This window comes from Quercus suber, unplaced genomic scaffold (genome assembly GCF_002906115.3).
Source record: "Quercus suber isolate HL8 unplaced genomic scaffold, Cork oak 2.0 scaffold_255, whole genome shotgun sequence".
Lineage (NCBI taxonomy): Eukaryota > Viridiplantae > Streptophyta > Magnoliopsida > Fagales > Fagaceae > Quercus > Quercus suber.
Window position 1 is genome coordinate 721,311 of NW_027069711.1, and position 25,249 is coordinate 746,559.

Sequence of the window (25,249 nt, forward strand, 5' to 3'; positions counted from 1 at the left end):
GATTCTAATTAAAATTTAATTAAATTGCAGTCTCTATTGGGACCAGGGATGCAGGGAGACTTGCTGTCTCTATTGGGACCATGAACGGAGGGAGACTTTGACCCGGGATTAATGGCCACCCGCCACCCCACAATTTTTTAAATAAAAATATTAGTAAGTATATAGATACCAATTTTAGTAATTTTGCTTTGTAAAATAACATTTTGTCCCCCTTAACAATATCTTTAACTTTTTTAAGATTAATGCTATAGTCACAAACTTTTTTACAAAATTTTACAAACGGCTAAGGTAGTAAATTCTTATTGGTTTGCATTTAGGTCCACCACTTACATCAATTTTTTACTTACTATTAACTACTCACCATATTAGTGATTTGTAAAAAAATTTGTAACTCTAGCATTTTCTTCCTTTTAAAGGCCATAAAAAAATTGAAACAAAATATACAAGACCAAAAAAATTAGCACAACCAAAAAAATTACCAATAATAAAGCTAAAAAAAATTAAACTCAATCAGCCAATTTTATCAAAAACAAACAACCCGGCCCTATAAAAAATTGTAAACAAAATAATTTTGTCCCTACTCAACAGAAGTCGCACACATAAAAAATAAAAAATAAAAATATAAAAAAAAACCCTTAGTAGTTAAGCAATAGAGCCGGAGGCCAGAGTCGCTACACGCAACTAGCAGCAAAGTCGCTCCCTAACTTTAAGTTCTAGTTTCGTCCCTGATTGAGACAATATCATCTTGTTTTCTGGATATCATGTTTCAAGGTATATATAAATATATATATATATATATATATTGATCATATCAATAAATATATATATATATATATATATATCTTGATCATATCAATAATTAAAAAAAAATTGTAATGGGTTGTTTTTATCATGATGAAAAAAAAAAAAAGAAAAGAAAAGAAAAGAAAAAAAGAAAAACCTTTTAACATACTAACCATTCTCAGTAACATGAATTTGAGATTGTTGTATTCTTTCTTCAGATAAATCAGTGCATCCGTTAACCCTTGTGGATAGACATTAGTATCATTTCTACCTCGTGTCTGGGTTAACAATGAAATAATAAGCTCTTAGATGATGTCCTGAAGTCATTGTCTCATTTTTCTTTTTTGATAAGAGAAGTCATTGTCTCATTGATCGAAGTGTAAAATATAAGAATTAAACAAAATAATATTACTGGATCGCCAATGAGTTCCTCATTTCTATCAAGTATCAACTGTGAGAAACAAACAAAAAGGAAAGATGTGTTACATAATTCTAGCCATAAAAAATTAGATATATCCCAAAATCAAATTCAACTGCATGCTAAAAAAAGTTGTTTTGCAAAAGTATAACATAAAGTTTACCTTTGATCAGAAACCGTGTAATTGGATGTATACATAATTGTTTATTTATTTATTTTTTTTACAAGATACAACACTATTTATATAATTTTAAGTTTTGTTTATTCATAGCCAATCCAAGCGGTAGAAATCGGTTTATTCCACGTCAATAAAAGCAAACCAATTAATACAAAAATATGAAATAAGTTAAAAATTTCATGCGAAAAAGATGTTAATTTGTATTCGGTGGATTGCTTTTATTGATTTGGAGCAGTGCATTTACTTCTATTTTTCACTTTAGCATTTTTTTTATGCTCATTTTCTTTTGCGGTGCAATTGAATTTTGATCTTGTGTTCGATGTGATAGTTTTGTGGAAGCAATGTAAAATAAAAATTTATATTTTCATTCAAAGTTCGTTGTACTACACAACCATGGATTTTGAATAGAATAAAATTGCGTACCTTTCTTAGAAACCCAAGCATGTTGCCTCTTAAGGTATTCACGTCTCTCTGTCTCTCTCTCTCTCTCTCTCTCTCTCTTTGGGTTATCAGATGACTACAATATCAATTAGTAGTTTTGATGAAAAATATATTTTGTATCAAACCACATCATCCATATCAAAATCCAATAAATGAGAGACATGTGTAAAAAAATAACTACCCACTAACTCATGTTTTTCATTTGTTAGCAGGGTAATTATTTTTTGCTGACATGTCATACACTTATTAGATTTTGATACCGCTGACATGATATCATTTGATATCAAATACTTACTTTGCCAACTCCTTATGTGAAAATTAAATTTTTTTTAAAGACTTTTGTAAAACCCAAGAGAGAGATAGGACGTGGGATCCTAATGGATCCTAATCTTCAGCTGTAGGATCAATCAATAGCTTTTTTGAATGTTATTGACTTAGTTTGAAACACTTTCAAAATTTTTCCTTAATTTTCTTAACTATATCAAGAAAATATTTAAACTTCTACATATTGCAATAATGTCCATCAGCACATTGCAATTGACCCCTGAAAATTAAAGAATTATATATGAGGTCCCATAACTTAAAATTTTATATAATGTTTGTCCTTCCACCACACTATATTCCCATAAGCCACTAGGACTGTATTAATATAACTATCATGTCCCTAGCTTATGTAACTCTTAATTTCTTGATTTCATAGTTTCTATTGGATTTCAAAATATCTTTGAAAAACTCTTTAAATATATATACAAATATTAGATATATGAAAAACACTTTTGAAAAAAAGTCATTGGCCGATTTTGTTTTGAGTCCAACTCCAATATGAAAATCAACTAAATATATTATCTTCTTTAGAGACTGGTGGATTTATTGTTGAGTATTTACCTATTTTACTCATTACACACATAACCCAACGTATCTATATATAGCCTTTAAAAAAGTACCACCAGATGACATTGTCAAAGCTATGTGCATAATAAATAAATATACGCAAAACTCTTACATTTGAGAGCAATAGGAAAATTGTGATGGAACAACCTTTTAACTAATAGTGATCACGCCATAAGGTGTTCTTGATCGGATCCAGTTCATGTATGTACTTGATACTGTTAGGGTTATATTTTCTATGTAATTGGCTAATACTTTGACAAAACGCATTTTACTTGTGATTTGGTAGATCTAAGTTGGGTTTAATGTATCAAGAAATATGTTGTTCAAACATATCAAGTGGTTTTATTAAAGACATGAAGATAGATCCCAGAAACAAGTGAAGAAAAGTTGGTTCATTAAGTCTCAACAGGAGCTCAACATATAACGCTATCAAGGATTAATGAAGAGGCTTGACATAAGCTCAACACAAGCTCGATCTATCGAGATCTACGATTTTAGAATTTCTAGATCTGAATTTCTAGATTTGAGAACGGGATCCCTAGGCCCATTTGGGCCTTGAACATCAATCTTACAATATGGCCTATGGCCCTAATCCCTTTGTCCGAAGTTGGGCCCTAAGCCTGCTAGGGGCCACAGGCCCGTGCCTCATGCCTCTATGATCGATCGAAAGCCCATTCGGCATGCGATTATACTCTACACGTCAGAGTTCATAATCTGAGACTTGCTCGGCTAATCACATCTCGGATGGGAACTTGATTGCTCGGGAACCTTATATCTCAGCTACCCGGTATTGCCCTAGGGAATATTGCTGCCAAACATCCCTCATGGAGTGGGAATCAGTTCCAACACCACTACCACCTTACCCACCTAAATACCCACTTAAAGACAATATAATTGGACCTTCGTTCGCACTAATAGAGAGAAGTAATCATAACACCTCCACTCATCTTGGCCTATAAATATGAAAAAGAGGATAAGGAATTAGGGGTTGGCAATTTTGGGAGGAATACTAAGAGAAGAGAGCAAATACTCAAAGAGAGCAATGGAGCAATTCTGTGAGGAAGAGGGAAAGGCTTGAGGAAATAGAGGTGTATTTGAGTTGCCGAGCATAGAACCACCCATAGTAGGAAATCCAAAACCCACAATACAAATAGATTGTGAGCCTAAGTAAAGGTCAAGCCTAATAACCATATTTTGGGTACGCATAGAACTCATATAATCTGTGTGAAGCTACTATGTTTATATGCCTTAGGGTTTTGTAATCAAATATTTCCTGATCTTCATCGTTTATGAATATTCACTTGGTGTGTAAAACACTAGTGAATATTTAGACCCCCAATTTCAAAAATATTAACACAAGCTTATATTCAAACAATGTATGTGCGGAATGATAAATATAAGTTATACCCAAACAATCAAACTACTCTAAGTCATAATTTAATCGCAACACAACAGTAATTAAATGCAAAGATTAAAGGATAGAGAGAAGCAAATGCAAGATAACACTGCTACGTGTTATCAAAGAGGAAACTAAAGAGCTTGGCGAAAAACCTTCTGCTGCCAAACCTCTTCGCTGCCCTCCAAGTGGTGAAATGATCCATGAGAAAATCAGTTAGGATACATGAATAGCAATAGACCCTCTAAGCCTAATCTACTCGATGCACCTAACCCCTCCAAGCTTCTTGCTCTAACAGGGTTAAGCCTAACCTTGTATTCTTTAACTTATTGGATCCCGCAATAAGCCTATTGCATTAACCAAATGTATTGGTCCTCTCTGAACTGCTTCCTAAGCACCAAATAACATTCTCACTGATATGAATATGGTGCCGTGAGAATTTGGCTAAAGCTCATTTCAAGGATATGTCAATGGAGAGGGTGAGAGTAAAGGAATTTGAAAAGTTAAAAGAATAAGATTGTGGATGAATTAATCTTATTGTTCTCTAAGGTTTATCTCTCAAAATTCTCTCTGGAAGCTCTCTACATTTTGTGGGTATAAATGTATTTATAGTAGGGTATGAGAAGGAATGTGAAAAGTCATTTTTCTGCAAAATAGGGGGCTTTGGCGAGTGACTCATGACTGGGATGAGTTGCGAGTTCCAGTCGCTAACTAACAGAAAGGCCAGACTGTACTTTTTGTCCTGTAGTGATCCAGCTATCATGATCTTTCAACTTCTTGCATGCTTCACACGTGTGACACTTCTGGCAAGTCACCACTCATGAGTTAGTCGTGAGTTCCAGTTGCGAGAATGCTCTTGAATGCACACACTTGATCAATTCTTCATACTCTCTCACACATAATCGTTACGTTATTCCCACATAAATACAGGGTTTCTAATTGCTGAATTACAAGCAAATTTGGCACGGAATAAGACCAACACATGATTGAATAAATTCAACCTTATAGTTTATGAAGTGAAGAACTTTGAAGCCAACAATAATCATTCAAGTTGTTGGAGTTAGCCATGTACTGGAATCCGTGCAAAGGAGTTAGTCACAGCTTGGAGATTTGTGCTAGAAAGAAAAGAAGACTATTACAATATCAAGTCTAATTGAGTATTGGAGCGAAGGTTCAACTGTAGGTTGGTATTTTGGAATAGGTTAGGGTAGTGGTAAGATTCCTCATACTTGTAACCGCTTGATTATTGATTAGTGGATTCTTGGAAGTGGTGACCTTAAATTCATTCGGTGGGGTTTTTGCCCTATTAGAGGTTTTCTCCATTTGTCAACAAATCACCGTGTAAATTTAATTTCCACTACTTTTAGTTTATTTAGTGATTTTTTGGTGCCTAAATGATTTGTATGTAATTTGACTTAATTAATCAACCTGGGTAATTGAATTAATTAACCAGGATCAATTTATCTTAACCCAATAGATACATTACACCCCTTGTCTGCTTAAAGCCCTTCCTTTCCAATCTCAATTTTTTTTTCTCCCTCTCCCTCCAAATACTCCAAAAATCGCTTTCTCTTTCTTTATCTATTTTTCCTTAAATATCAGTATCACCTCGCATATTCCTTCCCCTTCACTTTCTCTCTCTTTTGGACTTTACGTAATAAAGTATCTTCTCTCTCACTTTTGTTTCTACTTTCAGATTAAAAAAAAAAAAAATTATTTCTCTTTATTATTCCCAGACTCTTCACTTTGCTTCATTTTTAGACTCTTGTTGTAGTTCTCACAACTCCGTCCGTACAACCAAAGCATAAGCTCTACTAAGCTCACTTCATTATAAATATATATATATATATATATTAGCACAATAATTGTAAGCTTTAATGGTGATATTTCAATTAATATCCGTACCCTAAAAAAATTTAATAATTTATGAAAAATCATTACTTCATGTTTTTGGTTCCTTTAACCATTAACATAATTTTTCTATAGAGGTGATATAACATGCCACATTTAAACAATAAAAAATACCCATAGTAATTATGCACGTTGTAGACATTCAATTTTGCACCCATAATTTAATTAAGGAAGATGACTAGAGTGACCATCCATGTTCCCAAAAGATCATTCTTGCATCACATGCATCATTTTGTTCTTGCATCACATGCATCAATCTATTCTTGCATTGCATGCATCAATTCATTCATTGCATATCATAAAAATGATCTTGAGGTTCTAACAGTCGCAACGGTGTGTCCGGTTTCCAAATTGGACCATTGGATTGAAAGATATCGCATGATCAATTTTGCACGGTCAACATGCATTGTGTCTAGATAGAATCGACCACACATGATCAATTTAAATTAATTTTGATTGGTTAAAAAAATTAAAATTAATTAAATAATTTTGTGATTGATAGATAATTAGTGTTTAAAATAGGGATGCATGCATGGGAATAAAAAGATGATTGGATAACAATAAAACTGTGGATAATCTGAATTTTATCAAGATTTATTTTAAGGTATTTATCTTCAAGATAATTATTCTTAAATAGCCTAAATTATCCATAAAAGAGATAAAAAATCATAGATGGAGGATGAAAACTCGTCTAGGTACAAGGACCAGCCAAAAAACCCTAAAAGGAGAGACTAAATGGCACCTGAACATGAAAGTGTGTTCGGCCTCCAAGAGCCAATTCGGCACATTTGGAGTGCCGAACGACACTCTAAAAGTGTCGAATTGCCATCATGTGGGCTTTGGCCCAATGGCCTTCGAGTGACGATAAGGCACACCATTTTCGACATTTTCTCAAAAGGATGTGTCCGGATTCAAACCCTAATCGTCTGTACCTATTTTTTAGAGTCCTCTGAGCTCTATAAATAGAGATTGAACCTCATAATTCAACACCTTTTTTCCACGTTCTGAGAGGCATACATTTTTGACTCTGAAACCACACATATTTTCTGATCATCTCTCTGAGTGTTGCTGCAAAATTAGGGTTTTTAGGTTTCAAAGAGAATTAAACAAATTTTTATGAACTCTAAAACATCCTCTCAAGAACAAAGTGTTCTCATGCAAGAGGTTGTTTCCTTCACCCTTCTCTTGTGATGTGATGATGCGTATTATATACCTTTCTTTTTCAAATATCTATGAATTGCTAATTGTCCTTTTGTTTAAAGCATGATATTTTCTATATGATTGTTATAATTTTTTTTTCTTGAATATCAATAAATTTGCATGTAAACAATTATTTTTCTTAAAACAAAATAGATCTGCATCTTTATAAGATGTAGATCTGAATTTTTCTTAAAACAAAACAGATATGCATCTTTATAAGATGTAGATCTGATTTTTTTCTCAATACAAAAACTGATTTGCATCTTTCTTAAGTTGTAGATTTGAGTTTTCTCAAACAAAAAGAGATCTGCATCTTTATGAGATGCAAATCTAAATTTTTCTCAAATCCGATTTTCTTAATACATGCAAATTGTTGAAATAAAGAAAGAGATTATGTATTGTTATGTTTGTGTTTATTTTCATTCATGATTGTATAAGTTTAGATTATGAGTGAAGTTTTCTTCTTAGAAAATCTTTTTAAAAACATATAATGAAACAGATCTGAATTTTTGTCATCAAAAATCACTTTTCTTTCATATAACAAAATAGATTTGAACTTTTGTCATCAAAAACCATTTTTTTACATCCCATAAAGCAGATATGATATTTTGACAAATCAAAATAATTTTTTTTAACACTGAAAACAGATCTGATTTTTTATTTATTTATTTATTTTTATTATTTTTAACAAAAGAAGAGACTTTATTCATAAATAAATTTGTGTGATTTAATTTTGAAAGGCTAAAAACGTGTTGACCCCTTGTGATAAATTAACCAATTAATTTAGCCAAGTGAATTAATTAAGTTAATTAACATGCAAACGCGTTGTAGCACAAACAAATCACAAATAAACTAATTATGCAGCGGAAAATAAATAGCACGGTGAATTGTTTATGAATGGAGAAAACCTAACGGCAAAAATCCCACCGGGTGATTTTCAGGTCACCACTCTCGAAATTCCACTATTATCACAACAAGCAGTTACAAGTAAAGGAATCTCAGTACTTTATACCAACCTACAATTGAACCCTTACCCCAATACCCAATTGGACTTGTTCTGTAGTGACAATTTCTCCTTTTTGATGCACGGCTCCCAAGTACGTGACTAACCAATGTGCGGATCCAAGTACACAACTTCAAACACCAACTAGAGAAAGTTGTTGGCTGCAAAATTCTTCAGTTCATCCCAATGATGAAGATCAAGAAGATACTTGGTCACAAAACCCAAAGGTGCACATACATAGCAACTTCTTCAAGAATGATGAACTAGGACAAAACTTTGTCTTCGGTCACAAATTGCTTGAATAGACTTTTCTCAATGCTTGTGCAACTTGTGTATCCTTTGACGGCTCTTAAAATAATCCTTTTATATGTCTAGGGTTAGGAGAAAAGAAGGCCCAAACACATAAACACGGATCCCAAGAAAATAGAATAGAAAAATCTGTTTTTCTTAAACCTCGACAGATAGGAGGTGTCGAGTAGCTGTTGAGTAGGTGTCGAGCACACGGGGCTGAACAACTCTCTTAAGCTCAATAGATACAACTGTCGGGCCAGCTGTCGAGTTTTAATGAACTTGCACTTTCACAGCTTATTTCTTGGACAGACTTGATGACTTCAATACTTGATCTTGAAACCTTATTTCTTGAAGTATTAAAAAACCTAGAATTACCAAATTATAAGTAAAGTGCGTTTTGTCAAAGGATTAGTCAATTACATAAAAGAATGACATATGTTCTTAATAAGTGAATCACGTATGTCCTAACAATGTCCCCCTTTGGCAATCCGTGACAAAACCACAACAAACAAATGAATATATGAGAGATGTCATAAATCACTCAACTCATATTCACTTGTTGAATATAATAAAATCTATCCTAACACTAACTCTTGAAAATTTTTGCAAGAAGAGAGTTTATGACAAGTAGACTTTGACAACCTGTATCTCTGAAACACTTTAAACAAACTCATCAAGGTATCTTAGTGTGAAACAAAAATAATAAATTACATACAAGTATAAGAAGCATGTGCATAAAGGAGAGAAAAGAAACAACACATGTAAGGGTTAGGTGAAAGAAAAACATACATTCACATATAAAGAAGATAAGTACAATGTATGTGTAAAAATGGTCACAAGACTCAATGTACAAGAACAATATATCTATCAAAAAAAGAAAAGAAAAGACACATAATATCAACAACACTCCCTCTAAAAAAATGATCCTATACTAACTCTCCTAAGAATGACTATTCTCATATCCCAAAACTACTCCCTCTTTTTGTCATGAGTGACAAAGGGTAAGAGTGTCAGGTAGACATCTCATCGGCAGAGCTAGCATTTCCATCATTATCATCAAAAGCGTTAACGTCATCACCATCATCATCATCATCCTCAGCATCAAAATCAGAAGCCATTGGAGGAGGTGGTGGAGGAGAAGCCTCAAAAGCAAAACCACCTATAGTCGCCTGCTGTCGTGCAATACGACTAACATAAATGTTCACCTGATACAACTCAGTAGAGAGTGTATCAAGGTGAGCATCCATGCACTGCAGTTGTGCCATGCTGTCTCTAAGTGACACATCACCCATAGAAGAGGAGGGGGCGGATATGGATGGAGCAGATTGAGATGAAGGAGTAGAACGGGAGGGAGGTGTTGCTAACTCCTGTTGCGACTGAAACTGCGCCTTACTATGTTTTATGATAACGGTGTCTATGGCACACATGAAAGTGAAATGGTTGGACTCCGAAAAAGGGACGGAAAAATGGCGTAAAATCCTCGTGATAGCGGAAGGAAATATGAGCTTATCACGGGATGCCGAATCTAGATGAACATCTATAATATTGAGAATGAAGTGAGAAGGTAAGTCTATAGTAAGATGCCTAAGTAGGGACAACAAAAATCGAGCACGAGGCTTTGTAATGGAGTTGTAGTGAGAGAGAGGATGGAGTACAAAGGTCATTACCATGTTCAAGAATCTAGGACCTTTACCAAAAGGTCGACATGGTGTAAACTGATGCTTACCCCACTTAATAGGGTGCTCACAAAAAGCAGATATGAGCTCATCCTTGGAAACAGTCCTTAGGCACGCACAACGAGGATAGTCAGGAAACTCTATCCTGGAAACCCGAAGCACATCCGCAACAAGTTGCGGTGTGATAGGAATGTGCATACCTTGAATGTGAGTGAAGAAAAGAGGTACTAAACGATCAATCCTGTGCATGTTGGAGTAAAACTCCTGGATAAGCAAGAGAGGACAGGTGACCAGGACGTCACACAATGACTCCTATCCCCGACTGTGAATGACATCGAGAAGGCTGATGTCGACGAAGTCCGCCAAAATGACTTGACTTTCCGAATGAACACCTCGTTTAGAAAAGTTCTCCGAGAATGCCTTGTGGACATCATCATCATGGAACCGAAGAGAGAGGGAGAGGAGCAGAATTAGAAGATGAAAAAGCTTCAAAATGAAGAGGGTTCTGAGCCAGAGTAGATTTACACTCAACTAACGTAAACAGAAAGAGAGGGAGAGGGAGAGAAACATTCAAAAAAGCCCCAAAGCAATTCAAATATAACAAGTATATTGAATCGAGAGTACGTATGCATGGGGAATACATGAACATGTGACATGCAAAAGAAATTACATCATGGGCTCAGCCCAATCCAAACCTATTAGCACACAAATAGATTGCACACATCTAAATGCATGATAATACTGTTATAATGCTAATGTGGTGCAATGTATGAGATTTTAAACTCATTGAAATGAAAACCCATCCCAAAATTTCAATAAACACTCATCAATTTTGAAAAATCCCAAAATTTTTCAAAAACCCTAAAACCTAGTTTTCAAAACATGAAATGCATGAAGAATGAGAGATTAAAAGGTTACCAAGTGATGAAAAACTTGAAAAAGCTTGAAGAAACCTTAAGGATCAAGATTGGAGTGAGATGAGAGTGTGTGGGAGAGAAAAAGAGAAAGCTATCGAGAGAGAGATTGAGAGAAATGAGTTTCGGATCGCATGAGGAGGAATAAATAGAACCTCAGTAAATATCGACAGATGAAGGTGTCGAGAGGTGTTGAGACATTTGTTGAGGGAGGTGTCGAGGACAATGGTTGTCGACAGATGCAGGTATCGAGAAGGTATTGAGGAATAGAACACCAGAACCAAGAACAGAAGCTCGATCGATCAACCAGGTGTCAAGAAGCTATCGAGGAGGCAGAAACTTTCTTAATTGATCCACCAGGTGTCGAGAAGCTGTCAAGATTGTGATAAGAAAAAGCTTAAGAAGCTCGACAGATAGTTAGGTATCAAGGAGGTGTCGAGCCAGCTTTTGAAAATAGTTTTTCGAGAAGTGAAAAACACAGACATGAATGCAATCCAACATGTAACTCAACCAATGATCCAATTAACATATTAAGCTCTTAAAATTATCTCTTAACAGTAATTTTAAGCACATGGATCTTAAAAACACACGCACACACTAAACAAGTTAACCAATTTTATATTTTAAAAACAAGTCAAGACAGTTTAGTGAGCATGCATTAACACATGTAAAACCTTGTGATGATCAAATCACATTGTACCTGCACATGTATCAAGAGTAGCAAAGAATATTGCATGTTGTGTGTGAAAAACATCGCAAGATTGCATAAGTGTATACATATTATAACGATTTGAGATATGAGAAAATCACTTTAACTCATACACAATCATAACTGTTTGATGGGGACTATCACCTTCGAGGTACATCCTATAACTTCCACATCTCCTAGAATACATGTTTGCAATCATATTAAAAAGCATTTTTGATCTTTTTGCTTTTTATTTTTCTTTGCATATTTTTATTTTATTTAGCATATCATGCATGAGCATATAAGAGAGAGAAAAGAAATACCCATTGATATTTGACATTCTAATTTTGCTATGCCGAAGCACACAAATGTCATTGACATTGTACTTTTGCTATGCTGAAGCATACATATGTTATAGGGATAATTACAATTTACCCACCTGTGGTTTGACCCGATTTCTATGTGCCTACCTGTGGTTCAAAGTTTGACACTTTGCCCACCTGTGCTTGTCACCGTTACCCAGCCGTAACCCACCTCTCCACTCTCCGTTACTCTAACACCAAATAAGTAAAAAAAACATTCCAAAACGGATCAAACTAGTTATCACTCCTAGAACTCACTCTCACTCCCAAAACTCTCAAAACTTACTCACTCCTACAACAAGCATCGTTTGAAACTCTTAATTTCATATCCAAGCCGAGGAAGCAAGTTACTAACAGTTGCTCCTAGAAAGTGTATTAGAAAATTTGAAAGTAGTTGACATGTGAAGGAAAGCAATTAGCATGAGAGAGATGTATCGATAAATTAACTTAACAAAACCATACATAGATTAAATGGGTCCCTCACATTTGCATTGTGGTCCATGGTCCCTCACATTTGCATTGTTCTCCACACACATACAGAGGTTGTATATAAACAACAAAAATCAAAGAAGTTATAAAAATATAATCAAAGAAAATGGCTTTATATAAACAAGAACTCAACAACTTCATATTGGCTGTATATAAACAACAACTCAACAACTTCATATTGTGATTAAATTAGCAACTAGTTACACAACTACTATTATAATCTTTCATGAAACAAAAGTAAGGAGAAAAAAACCCAATTCGAAGAAACATGGAATCAAGAATAGTTTAAGAAACTCAAATTCAAAGAAAGAATAAAAAACCCGAAAAAGCATTAAAAAACCCAATTTCAAACCCTAGGTTTCAAAAATTAAAAACTAAAGAGGGTTTTGATCTACCTGCTGATGCTGAACAGAGGACCATGCAAGCTCAAAACCCAAGTTCAATAACCCACGGTGGCACCCAAGCGCATGCACGATCAAAACCCACCCACGATCAAAACCCAGTTCCATTGGAAAGTTTGCGAATCGAAGCCCATTGCTGAACAGAGGAAAAAGAAAGAATAAAAAACCCGAAAAAGCATTAAAAAACCCAATTTCAAACCCTAGGTTTCAAAAATTAAAAACTAAAGAGGGTTTTGATCTACTTGCTGATGCTGAACAGAGGACCATGCAAGCTCAAAACCCAAGTTCAATAACCCACGGTGGCACCCAAGCGCATGCACGATCAAAACCCACCCACGATCAAAACCCAGTTCCATTGGAAAGTTTGCGAATCGAAGCCCATTGCTGAACAGAGGAGGAGCAACTGTTAGCAACTTGCTTCCTCGGCTTGGATCTGAAATTAAGAGTTTCAAACAATGCTTGTTGTAGGAGTGAGTAAGTTTTGAGAGTTTTGGGAGTGAGAGTGAGTTCTAGGAGTGATAACTAGTTTTGATCTGTTTTGGAATGTTTTTTTTACTTATTTGGTGTTAGAGTAACGGAGAGTGGAGAGGTGGGTTACGGCTGGGTAACGGTGACAAGCACAGGTGGGCAAAGTGTCAAACTTTGAACCACAGGTAGGTACATAGAAATCGGGTCAAACCACAGGTGGGCAAATTGTAATTATCCCTAACAATAATAACAAGGGCTTAGTCAGTAATAATTACTTGGGAGGGCCGGGTTGTAGTAGAGATATACTAAATATAATTCATAAGTCTATTAAATTCAAAATTATCAACTTTCATATATCTTCATATTCTTGTACGTTAATAAACATGAAAAACTGTCTAGTTCAATGTAGACGTACAAAAAAGAACATTCACATCAAATCATGCCTGGTGACGATTTTTCATAGAATAAAATTCATCCATTATCATTTCTACATTGAAATTCCCTGCAATGAATTATCATATAAAATTCATTATAATAAATTATCATCCATTATAATAAATTATCATATAAAATTCATTCTTACATGAATTATAATATAAATACACCTTTAGTTAAGTAATGACCTTTTAGGATAAAAAAATTAAATAAACAAATCAATCAAAAATATAAACAAACAACATAAACAAAATACACAGACTCACGGGCCACGGCCCTCACCCCAATTGCCTTCCATGGATGATTATTTTTATTTTTATTTTTTCATTTATAATTTACTTACTATACTACCCACCTACACAATGCAAGCCCCACTGAAAAGACAAACAACACAAAAGCCAAAAGGCTAAGAGGCTGTTTGGCTTCAAAAATTTCATCACTCAATTTTCGTCACTCAATTTTCATAACTCATCATTCATCACCCATCACTCTAAATACCACACTCGTTTGGCACCATCACTCAATTTCCATCCCTCAATATTTTTCACACTATTTGTAGGTCCCATACCTCTCATTTGGTCAGAGAAAAACTGTTTTGTGGCCCCACCATTTTTTCTGTTCTCATTTCCCCTCCTTCACCCCCTATTACTTTCCCAAAACACATACCTGAACCCAGCTTCAACCACAATTACAAAAACAGCAACAACAACAACAACAACAACAAAATGCGGCCAATCAGGAAAAAAAAAAAAAAAAAAAAAAACCCAAAAACTCGAACCCAGTGAAAGAAGAAGGAAAAAAAAAAAAAGGAAGAACTGAAGGCCGAACCCAGTGAAAGAAGAAGAAGAAGAAGAAAAAAAAAAATGGAAACCCAATGAAAATGAAAAAAAAAAAAAAAAAAAAAAAAAGGAAGAACCGAAGCCCAGAAACCAAACCCAAAAACCAACATGAAAAGAAAAGAAAAGAAAGAAAAGAGAATAGAAAAGAAAAGAAGAAAAAAAAAAAAAGAACCAACCCCAGAAAGTGAAAAGAGAAGAAAAGAAGAAAAAAAAAGAAAAAAAAAAAAAAACAAACTCAGAAAGTGAAAAGAAAAGAAAAGAAGAAGAAGAAGAACAAGAGGAGCAGGTGTGTGTCCTAGACCAGTGAAAGACAAAAAGGAAAAAAAAAAAAAAAAAAAAAAAAGAGAAAAGAAGATAAAGATGGAGCAAAAGTCTGACGGTGGGACCGAATTTGTAATAGTATTTACAAGTTTGCCATTGAAAACTGAAAACAGCCAAAAGTTGTTTTCAGTTTCCACAACTCATAACTCAAAAAGTAGAGAATTGAGTATTGGAAATAAAGTTATGGAAATAGAGTATCGGTGCAGGCAAACAAGTATTTTGCTATGGGTCCTACCATTTTTGAGAATTGAGTTATGAAAACTGAGAATTGAGTCATGAAAATTGCCAATCCAAACAGCCTCAAAGTCATTTAGTGGATTAAGAATAAAGAATACAATAACAATAAACACAAAAAGAAAAAGTCAAATAAACATAAATTGCTTTGCTGGCAAAGGGATATCACATATTTACATACACATATTTGATATTTCTATTCTGCTATTCAGACTTTAGTATTTGGCAAAGGGATATCACAGATTGTTTTCTCTTTTTTTCTTACGGTGAGGATTGAAGATGTCTTTGTTTTGTTTGATTAGACATTTTAGATTTGGGGTTGGGCTAGGCTCGAAGTGTGTTTAATTTAGAGGAGAAATTTTTGTTTTATTAGGGATTTGGGGCTGGCTGGTGGGGCTGGATGTGGGCCAAGATTTTTATTTTATTTGAAGTTGTATTGGACTAGAACTCTAGAAGAATTGTTGAAATAATTTTGGGAATATTTATTTTTGGGGGGACCATGTCAATTTTTTATATACTCTAATAGAAATTTGAAAATTTTGGCCAAGTGGCTCCGCCCCTGAATAATAATAATAATAATAATAATAGTTCCCTAACACGCTTAGAATAGTCTGAGACTCCAATCATCACGCAACCATGAGTCAAGGTTTTGATCATATGAATAAAACAAAACAAAAAGAAGCATATGAGTATATGACCCTTTTTAATTTTTATTTTTTGGAAAATAAACAAAATGGGGACTAGTCACAAGACTCACAATAAAATATCTGAAGGAAAAGTAAAAGAAATGAAAACATACAACGCATCTTACCTTAATATGCATTAGCATCATTAAAATGCACGAATAAGTGAATATGTGCACATGAAATACAGGGGAAAATTTTTTTAAGAACATGAACACGTTGTTTAGGAGGCGTTTTATATTTCTGCCAGTTATTATCATTATTATTATTATTTTGGTAAGTCAGAAAAACAAGAATTAGCAACAGATTATGAACATTTTTTTTTGGGTAAAACTACACTATTAGTCCCTAAAGTTTATCTTGTGAGCGCAATTAGTCCCTCAAATTTCAAGTGGGCATTATTAGTCCCTCAAGTTTCAAAATTGAGCATTATTAGTATTTTTTTAACTACCGTTAGTGTAATTGTTTATGTGGCTAACGGAATAGTAACGTGGCATTTCTATATTGATGTGGCAACTTAAGTGTCAAATGCAAAGTCAACAATTTAATTATAAGGTTGCCACATAATCTTTTAATTGATTATTATTTATTATAATGAAAAAAAAAAATTGATTTGCTTTAGCCCCCCTTTCTTCTTTGCCGCTTTCAATTCTCCAATAGAATCACCGGAGCACCTCATCAAAGCCAACAAAAATCGTGAGTATCGAGTTGAAGATATCCAGTGGATATCTGGATATCTTCAACTCTCTCTCTCAGTCTATTATCCACCTTTGAGCAGACAAAGTCTTATAAAACTAACTCTCTCTCTCATTCAAATTCATTAACCATAAATCCTTTCTTATTAATGGGAATAGTCTATGATTGGGTGTAGCCGTGCAGCAAACCTAACATAGATCTATGCAATAAAAGGCAATATTGCACCCAAACTCAGATCTGTGCAATAAAAGGAAGTTGGCAATCCCCACGAATGTTGCTTGGAGGAGGGGTAAATAAAAAAGGATTAAAGATTTCTTATGAAATGGATTTAAACCTTTTCTTGTTAATTATAGTTATAGATCCATTGGAAACAAAGCTTAAAAGCAAAGAAACGTAGAGATCTTTGGAGATTAGCCATTGGTGGAGATCCATGGAGATTGGCAAACAACAAAGAGGTGTTTGTGCTGGTTGATGCGGTGGCGGTGACCGCCATTTGCATTAGAGGGAAGTATAGCTAAGCGGCAACAACAGTAGTGACAAAGGCAGCGACACCCATTGGCAGAAGAGGAAGAGGAAGAGGAAGAGGAAGCTAGGGGTGGTCATAGGAAATAAATGAAGAGTTTGGAAACGTTTTTAACAAAATAATAAATAAATAAATAAAGACTCTTTATTCATATGAAATTTTAAATATTTTTATTTGACCCAACAATATGTAGACTTGCATGTGATTTGGATCAATGATGTCTACTCCATGATGATTACTCTTACCATCAGGCCAATACAACAATTAGTTTTTTTTTTTTTTTTAATTTTTATATTGGTAAGATTCAAACCCATTCCTTTGTTCAACTATAAGAGACTACATTTATTCTCCTTACTCATAATTTTAAAGAGTAGAAAACAAAATAAAAGAACCATAGATAGAACCACCATATAAGAAAGACAAAGCAAAAAAAGATATCATAAAATGAGTTTGATAACAACTAAATTAACAATGCAGTATTGTATACTATAGACACAACAAATTTCACAACTTATTAACATGTCAACTATAATTTGTAATACACTACTTTGACACTGGACCACCATTTACATCACATTTACTACACACCAAACAGGAATTGCGACCTTTGCAATTGTAAATTTTTTTTTTAGAAAGTTTCAACTCATGACATCCGCTCTTAATAATAGCTCTTTATCATCAGACCAAAACACTAACCAATTTTTAGTGTAGATGAAGATTGAACACAAATCTTTTATTCAATCATCAGAAATTTTATCCGTTAAGCTAACTAGAACCCACCCGCAATTGTAAAATTGATTGTGCCCTTAGATCTATTATATATGTTAAAAATTGAAAATCAAAATATCAAAGGAAAGAGTAGATTGCAAAATAAGGAATTGAGAGAGCGTAAGAAATTAATGCATAGACTGAAGAATAAGGTCTCATAGAAAGCCGGAGGGCAGCACCCCAAATCAAAAGAACCCACAAGATTACAAGTCAAAGACCAAGATGCCAAAGCATGGGCAGCAGTATTTACATCTCTAGGTACCCAGCTAAAAGGATGATCTAGACAAAAATCTGACAAGATAGAAGAGGATTCTAACACCAGATTTCTAATCCTCCAACTCCAAGGTATATCAGTGTTGGGAAAAAAGATAGCTTGATAACATATCTTTGAATCCCGTTCGAAGACGAAGGACTGCCCAGAGCAAGGCTTGCTTCCACTTGGAGAGTGAGATTGGTGTTTTACCTTTGTCGTGTAGCTATTCAAATACCAGTCTCTCCAATCCCTGACCACAACAGCAATGACAGAGAAGGATCTCTCAACCTCAGCGTCGACATTTTAGTTTAACACTCCCAGCCTCTGGTAATGTCCAATAGGTTGTTCGTCTCCAACCTTTCCATTGGTGGTTCAACCAATTGTTATGAACTTCGTATTCGGCCGAGTAAAATTAACACAAGGGCAATTTTTATTTGTGACCACCCACTAAAGCGAGTTTAGAGGCCTGATTAAAGCCTCGGAAATGCCTAAATTCTAAAGCACAACCCACTAAGATTTTGAGGCCAGCACAGAGAACACCATGCAAGGAGTAAAGAAATTACCCAAGTTTGACTTTGGGTTCCACCAGAATTGCCTAACACAGGGCCGACTCAATGCTATAGGCGAGTGGGTGAGGCAAAACCCTAGGCCCCCAAGTGAAATAAAGCCTCCAAATTTTAATCAATAGAATCCCAAAAACTAGTCAATCATTAAAAAGTATAAAAAAATGTTATATTTATAATATTTTCACAATAAATTTTAAGTGGTAAATTGTTATTGACTATTACATTCAAACAAATTAGTATAATGTTTACTTATAATAAGAAAAAAAAAAAGCATATTTAAGCTATTACAACTAAGAAAGTTCTTGCAATCAGTTGGCATATATATATATATATATATTTTTTTTTTTTATGATAAACTACAATCAGTTCTTGCAATCAGTTGGCATATATATATATATATATATATTTTTTTTTTATGATAAACTACAATCTATTGCTGAAAAAAAGGGAACAAAGACGGTAATCATCCTTACAAACCCCAGCCAAAGCTGGGGGAGAGATTATCCTTATTGAAACTAAAAGACATCCTAGAATTTAAAGCAAATCTAGCAGCTTCATGGGCTGAAGAATTACAACATCTCCTAACCCAAACAAAGGAACAACTGACAGAAAAGTTAAAACTTCGCTATCTCAGACACACTAAAGATAGTGGCTGGAATGGACCAATCCGGGACACTTTGGTAGAAAGCTATCTTCCTACTAAAGCTCGACCTTTAAGGTTATTATACAAAATCAAAAGATAAAAAAAGACAAGTGTGACTACATAATCTTCCATGTTAATATCTAATGCTACCCTGTGCTCCTGAGCACAGGGCAGCTTGAACTTGGCTCTTCAGCAGAAGAACCATCCAAGCTAGTGCCTTTCAGAAGACCTCCGAGTAACTGTCCAGGGTCATAAAAGAACTCCACCTTCACTACTCTCATCTGCTCATCCACCTGTTAAAACATGGAAAAAGAATTGAATTATACAAAAGTAGACAACAATTGTAAGAAAAAAGAAGAAGAAAGGAAATATATTGTTGAAGGGTAACCTCAAAAATGGCAATTCCAAAGAGTTCAATGATCTCTCCAGTTGGGGCATGGCCTTTGAAAGGGCCCTCCATATAACCCCAATGCCTGAACTTGTACACCATCACAGGTGGCCCAGTATAAACTTGGAGAATCTCCAAAGCAAACCCACGTGGAAATGTTGTAGTAAAAACTTTATGAGAAGAAGCCGCTGTTTCTTCATCTGGGTCGTAAGCCCTGAGTTTTTCTGGCAGGGAGGTCTGAAGTAGCGGGTTATAGCCTCCCCCAAGTTTGCCTATTTCTTCCAAATTTAAAGCCTTCCCTCCTGACAACACAAGTATATATGATAAACATTCCAAGATCACATAACCTTGAAAACTTTGAAACCAAGTTTATGTGCTGAGCTCTTTGTAATTAATGAATACCATTTAAGCTGAAAGTGAATTTCTTGGGATCAATGGATTTAAACTCATCTAGGTCGGTCTTATGGAAAAATTCCATTTCCCATGTCTTCACAAAGTTCTGCATCTTTTCTTCAAGTGACCCAGGAAGCCATATCTTCAAAATAATAATAATAATAATAAAATTAAAATAAATAAATAAATAAAACTTTAAACTAGTCAGATGAGATAAAGATATCACAAACACAGAGAAGAAAGGAGAGAAAGGAAGGGAGACCTTAGTTCTGCCTTCTTCAAAGAGCTTATTGACAACATCATAGTTGGGTACCCCAAACCTCCATTTGGTGTTCTTCACTTCTTCTTCACTCAAGAAGGAACGATACTTCTCTTGCCCACCACTTGAGGATGCCATTACCTGATCACTTACAAGAAAAACTATTGTTGTTTGAGTTGAATTTCATAGCACAGAAGGATATTAGATTTATATATAGAATCTTGGCCCTCAAAGGAGGAAATGAAATGGAATGAAAATAAATGAGAAGAATAATTTTAGAGTATTCATTTTTTTCCTTGTTTGGGAGTTTTAATTGGGGGAATGGAAAGTCCATTCTCCTATTTGGAAGTTAGTTTAAGTGGGAGAGAATGGAATATATAGGAGAGAATGCTCATTCCTCTTTATTCCCTCCAAATCTCAAATTTTCATTCCTCCTAAAATTGGGAGGAATGGGAGGGAATAGAATTAGATTTAATGAATTTTTTTTACTAAAACTCTCAAAATACCCCTATATATTCAATCATTTATTTTAAAATAAAGGTCTAATAGTAATATTATCGTAAAATGATCCCATTCCATTCCCTCTATGTTACTCCCAAACAAGATTACTTACATTCCATTCATTTTTATTCATTTATTTTAAAACATCCAATCAAGGTAACTTAATTCCATTACATTCCTTTCTTTTCCATTATTTCTCTTGCTTAAATACATTCCATTCTATTCTATTCCTTTCCATTCCCTTATGATCATTCTATTCCATTCCATTCTCTTATGAACTCCCAAAGAAAGCCTTACTTACCTATCGAGATAATAAGAAATATATGAATTTCAAAAAAAAAAAGAGATAATAAGAAATCGTGGGGCACTCTATTTCTTCCCGTATCAAAGAACTTTCATCCCATCCCCCCCCCCCTCCTTGACACCATCTCGGGCAACGTCACTAATTGCAAAATTAAAAGAGCTATTTTCTCCTTCAAGCCTGTAAAAGCTCCCAGCCTTGATGGTTTCCACCCTATCTTCTTCCAAAAATATTGGGACATTGTGGGGCGCTCTATTTCTTCCCATATCAAAGAAATCTTCCTTTCAAGGAAAATCCCAAACTGTCAAATCAAAGGGCTTCCACGACTAACTTATTTCTCACTGACCAAATTGTCCAAACTACAACCGGGAAGGTGACAGACCAAGGTATGTTGCTAGGGGAAGAGGGGTGGTGACGAGTGGCCATGGTCTTTAGCCAGTTAAGAGTAGGGTTGCAATCAAAGTCACGGGGGAGGGTGGAGTTGGTAAGGTTGGTCTAAATGGGCACAACATGAGGGCAGCCTCTAGGGATGTGTAGGGTAGTTTCGGTGTTAGAGTGGTAGAGAGTGCAGGAATTGTCCTAAATAATCTGTCTATTATGAAGAAGGGCTTTGGTGGGAAGTTTTTCATGATAGGCCATGTTGGAAATAAAGGAGAGATAATATTTGAAATTTCTTTGGAAATTACACAATTTGATATTATCAAAAAGAGAGGTGGCAGAGATGAAGCGTGGACCAAGTCACTGTCTTGAGACAAATTGTGCCATCTACGGTATATTCGATGTAGTTAGACAAATAGTTTCTACACGTTGCCTCCAGGATACAGTAGCCCAGCCACTTTTGCTGATTATCCTTGCGAGGCTACACTGCTCGTAGGATATAAGCTCGCTATAATACTTTTTTTTCTCAGAAAATTTTGTAAAAGATAGAATATTTTTGTGAGCGGTAAAAAGCAATAGATGGTAAGTGTTTAGGACAATAAAAAAAAAAAATTGTTTTTTTTTTTTTAAAGTTTTCAGCTTTGTAATTCAAAAATAATTTGTGTCTCTGAAACTTTTTTTTTTTTTTCTTTCCATATATATATATATATAGAGCAAACATGTTGCTTGTCCTTAGCCAAAAAATCAAAAGGGTTTGATATCAATTAAATAGTCATAAAGTTATTGAAATAAATATATATAATCAATAGCTTTCTTTGTATATATATATATATATAATATAATATAACTGGATATCAAATATTGTCTTTGCCAAAATCTCAATCTGTATATATGTTGCTGTACATTATTACAATATCCTTTTTAAAGTTTCTGAATATATATATATATATATATACATATTACAATAAATTGCTAGCTATTTGACCACTTTCCATTAAACCAAATAGTAAATAATTGTATATATAAGGTAACTTATTATAACATAAAATAATTCAGCAATAGCTGTACATTTAATTGCTGAAATATCTTCCATATATAACGTTATTATGTCATATTCAAATAAGAATGTTTGAATACAAAAATTTAGAATGGAAAGTATATATTTGTAATAAAATCAAATATGCTGGCAATTATGGTATTAATATTATGTTTATGTTCATAAGTTTCCTGATTAAAACCATTGACAAAAGCTATTCAAATTTTGAATTATATTTGAATTTCAAAATTTAGCAATCAACGTATTTGACATTAAGGGATAATTGATACATATATATGAGTATTAAAATAAATATAATATTTTTTTATAAAAATATCCAACAATCCCCCACTTATTTTTATAAAAAAATAAATAGGTAAATATATATAAGAAAATTTTCTGGGTTAAGTAGAACATTATGCATAATGAGAGTGCCAATGGCTTGAACCCTCATTTAGTGTTTCAGCAACATTGTTCCAACGAGGATTTTGGTGATAGTTTTGTAGAGGGTGTTACAAAGGTCTATAGGTCAGAATTGGTGGATGGTTTTCGGCTTGTCGACTTTTGGCACGAGGCAAATCAGGGTAAAGTTCCAATCCTTTGGGATTTTCCTTGAAAGGAAGATTTCTTTGATATGGGAAGAAATAGAGCGCCCCACAATGTCCCAATATTTTTGGAAGAAGATAGGGTGGAAACCATCAAGGCTGGGAGCTTTTACAGGCTTGAAGGAGAAAATAGCTCTTTTAATTTTGCAATTAGTGACGTTGCCCGANCCACGAAATCTATGAAAGACAATTCTATTTATCTTTAAGAGGTGTAGCAAATTAAATCCTTTAGTTTTTAAAATAAAAAATTGAACCTTAATACTCTTAAATGTTAATTTGTTATTTATTTATTTTTTTTGAAATCTCAAGTTTTAATTTATTACTTTTGACCAAGCAAAAAATTGTTACTTTTGAAACAAAATAATAGGATTTATCTTAGAACCTTTTGAAAGTCCATACCAGAGCCAGTTGATGTTGTAAAAAAGGTAAAATTTTCTTTAATAAATCTTAATTACTAGAATCCTACTACCAGACCCAGTTGATGTTGTGAAATTCGTTTTCTTCTCTTCGATTGAACGAAATAGCAGTACATCTCTCGCACAGCTGCTCAGTAGTAGGACAACACATGATAGCACCATTGACGGTGAATTCATTATTGCTTAATTGATTTATCATAGTTGGCATGGTCGGTGTCACACCTTGCAAGAATATTCATATTTAACTATTTTGGTCTCTACCCATTAAAAAAAAAAAACTATTTTGGTCTCTAAACTTTACTGAAAATTTGTTTTTCATTCTTGAACTTTAGGAAGTTCATTTTTTATCCCTAAACTATTGAAAAGTTCATCTTTCATCTCTAAACTATTGAAAATATTTTATTTATATCTGAAAGTTTGGAAAAATGTTGAAAACACACGAGCTGTTTAGACCCTTGACCCCTAAAAAAAATTTACGGCTTGGTTGATTTTATACTAACTTAATACTAAGTGCGGAATAGTATAAACACAAATGTATAAGCAAGACAACTACTCTAATTCATATTTAAAGCAACCCAGCAGTAAAAATGAAATGAATAAGAGTAGGGAAGAGAGATGCAAACACAGATAATACCGAGACGTGTTATCGAAGAGGAAACCGAAAAATTCGGTGAAAAACCTCTTTGCTACCCTCCAAGCGGAAATTGATCCACTAGACAATCAGTTGGGATACAAGGGTGAGCAAAAGACCCTCCAAGCCTAATTTACCCTCTGTACCTAAGCCCTCCAAGCTCCTACTCCAACAAGACTTCTCGGAACTGTGTCTTATCTAGTTCTTTGAATCCTGCAATAAGCTTCATGTTCCATCTGCCATTCTAGGCTTCTTCCAATGCTTCCCAGCAGCACCAAAACTTCACTTGACACTCTCAAAGAGTGTGGTAAGTGTTTGGGCTATCAACCTCTCAATGGTATGGAAATGGAGAGGTAGGAGATGAAGAATTTCCACTAGCAAATGTGTAGAGGATTGTGGGTATGACAATCTCTAATTCTCTAAGTGTTTGACTAGGGTTTTCTCTCAGAACCTCTCCTTAACATTTGTGGGTAATGTGGGTATAAATAGTGTAGGCATAGAAAGTGTGCATCAGACTAGATAGGTTGGCAAAGCAGAATGCCTCATGGGTGTCTCGCGGGAAGGCCTTACTCACAAGATACTCACGAGACACAACTGTCTCCATCTTACCTAACTCTTCGCATTTCAACACGTGTAGGGCATATGGTTCATTTCGCGGGTAGCTAAGTCGCAATATACCCGCGAGAAATCTTTAGTCTTCAAGTGCTTGAGTCTTCACACACTTTCTCTCTTTGTCACACAACTCTTACAAAGAAATTCCACAATAAATACAGGGTACAACACATTGAATATAATTACAATCAAATTTGGCACAAAATATAAGCTAACAAAAAAAAAAGTTGTAAATAACAACTTTACAATCTCCCCCTT

At 34.4% G+C, this 25,249-nt stretch overlaps 1 protein-coding gene across 1 annotated transcript; it reads right to left on the reverse strand.

Moving 5' to 3' along the window:
- Positions 1-19,235: 19,235 nt before the first annotated feature.
- LOC136070723 (pathogen-related protein-like) lies at positions 19,236-20,702 on the reverse strand. The gene is made up of 4 exons (XM_065781046.1): positions 20,515-20,702; positions 20,262-20,394; positions 19,860-20,161; positions 19,236-19,764 (listed from the first exon to the last, which is right to left on the reverse strand). Exons 1-4 carry the CDS (start codon positions 20,647-20,649, stop codon positions 19,618-19,620), a joined length of 717 nt encoding a protein of 238 aa, XP_065637118.1. The 5' UTR covers positions 20,650-20,702; the 3' UTR covers positions 19,236-19,617.
- Positions 20,703-25,249: the final 4,547 nt, after the last annotated feature.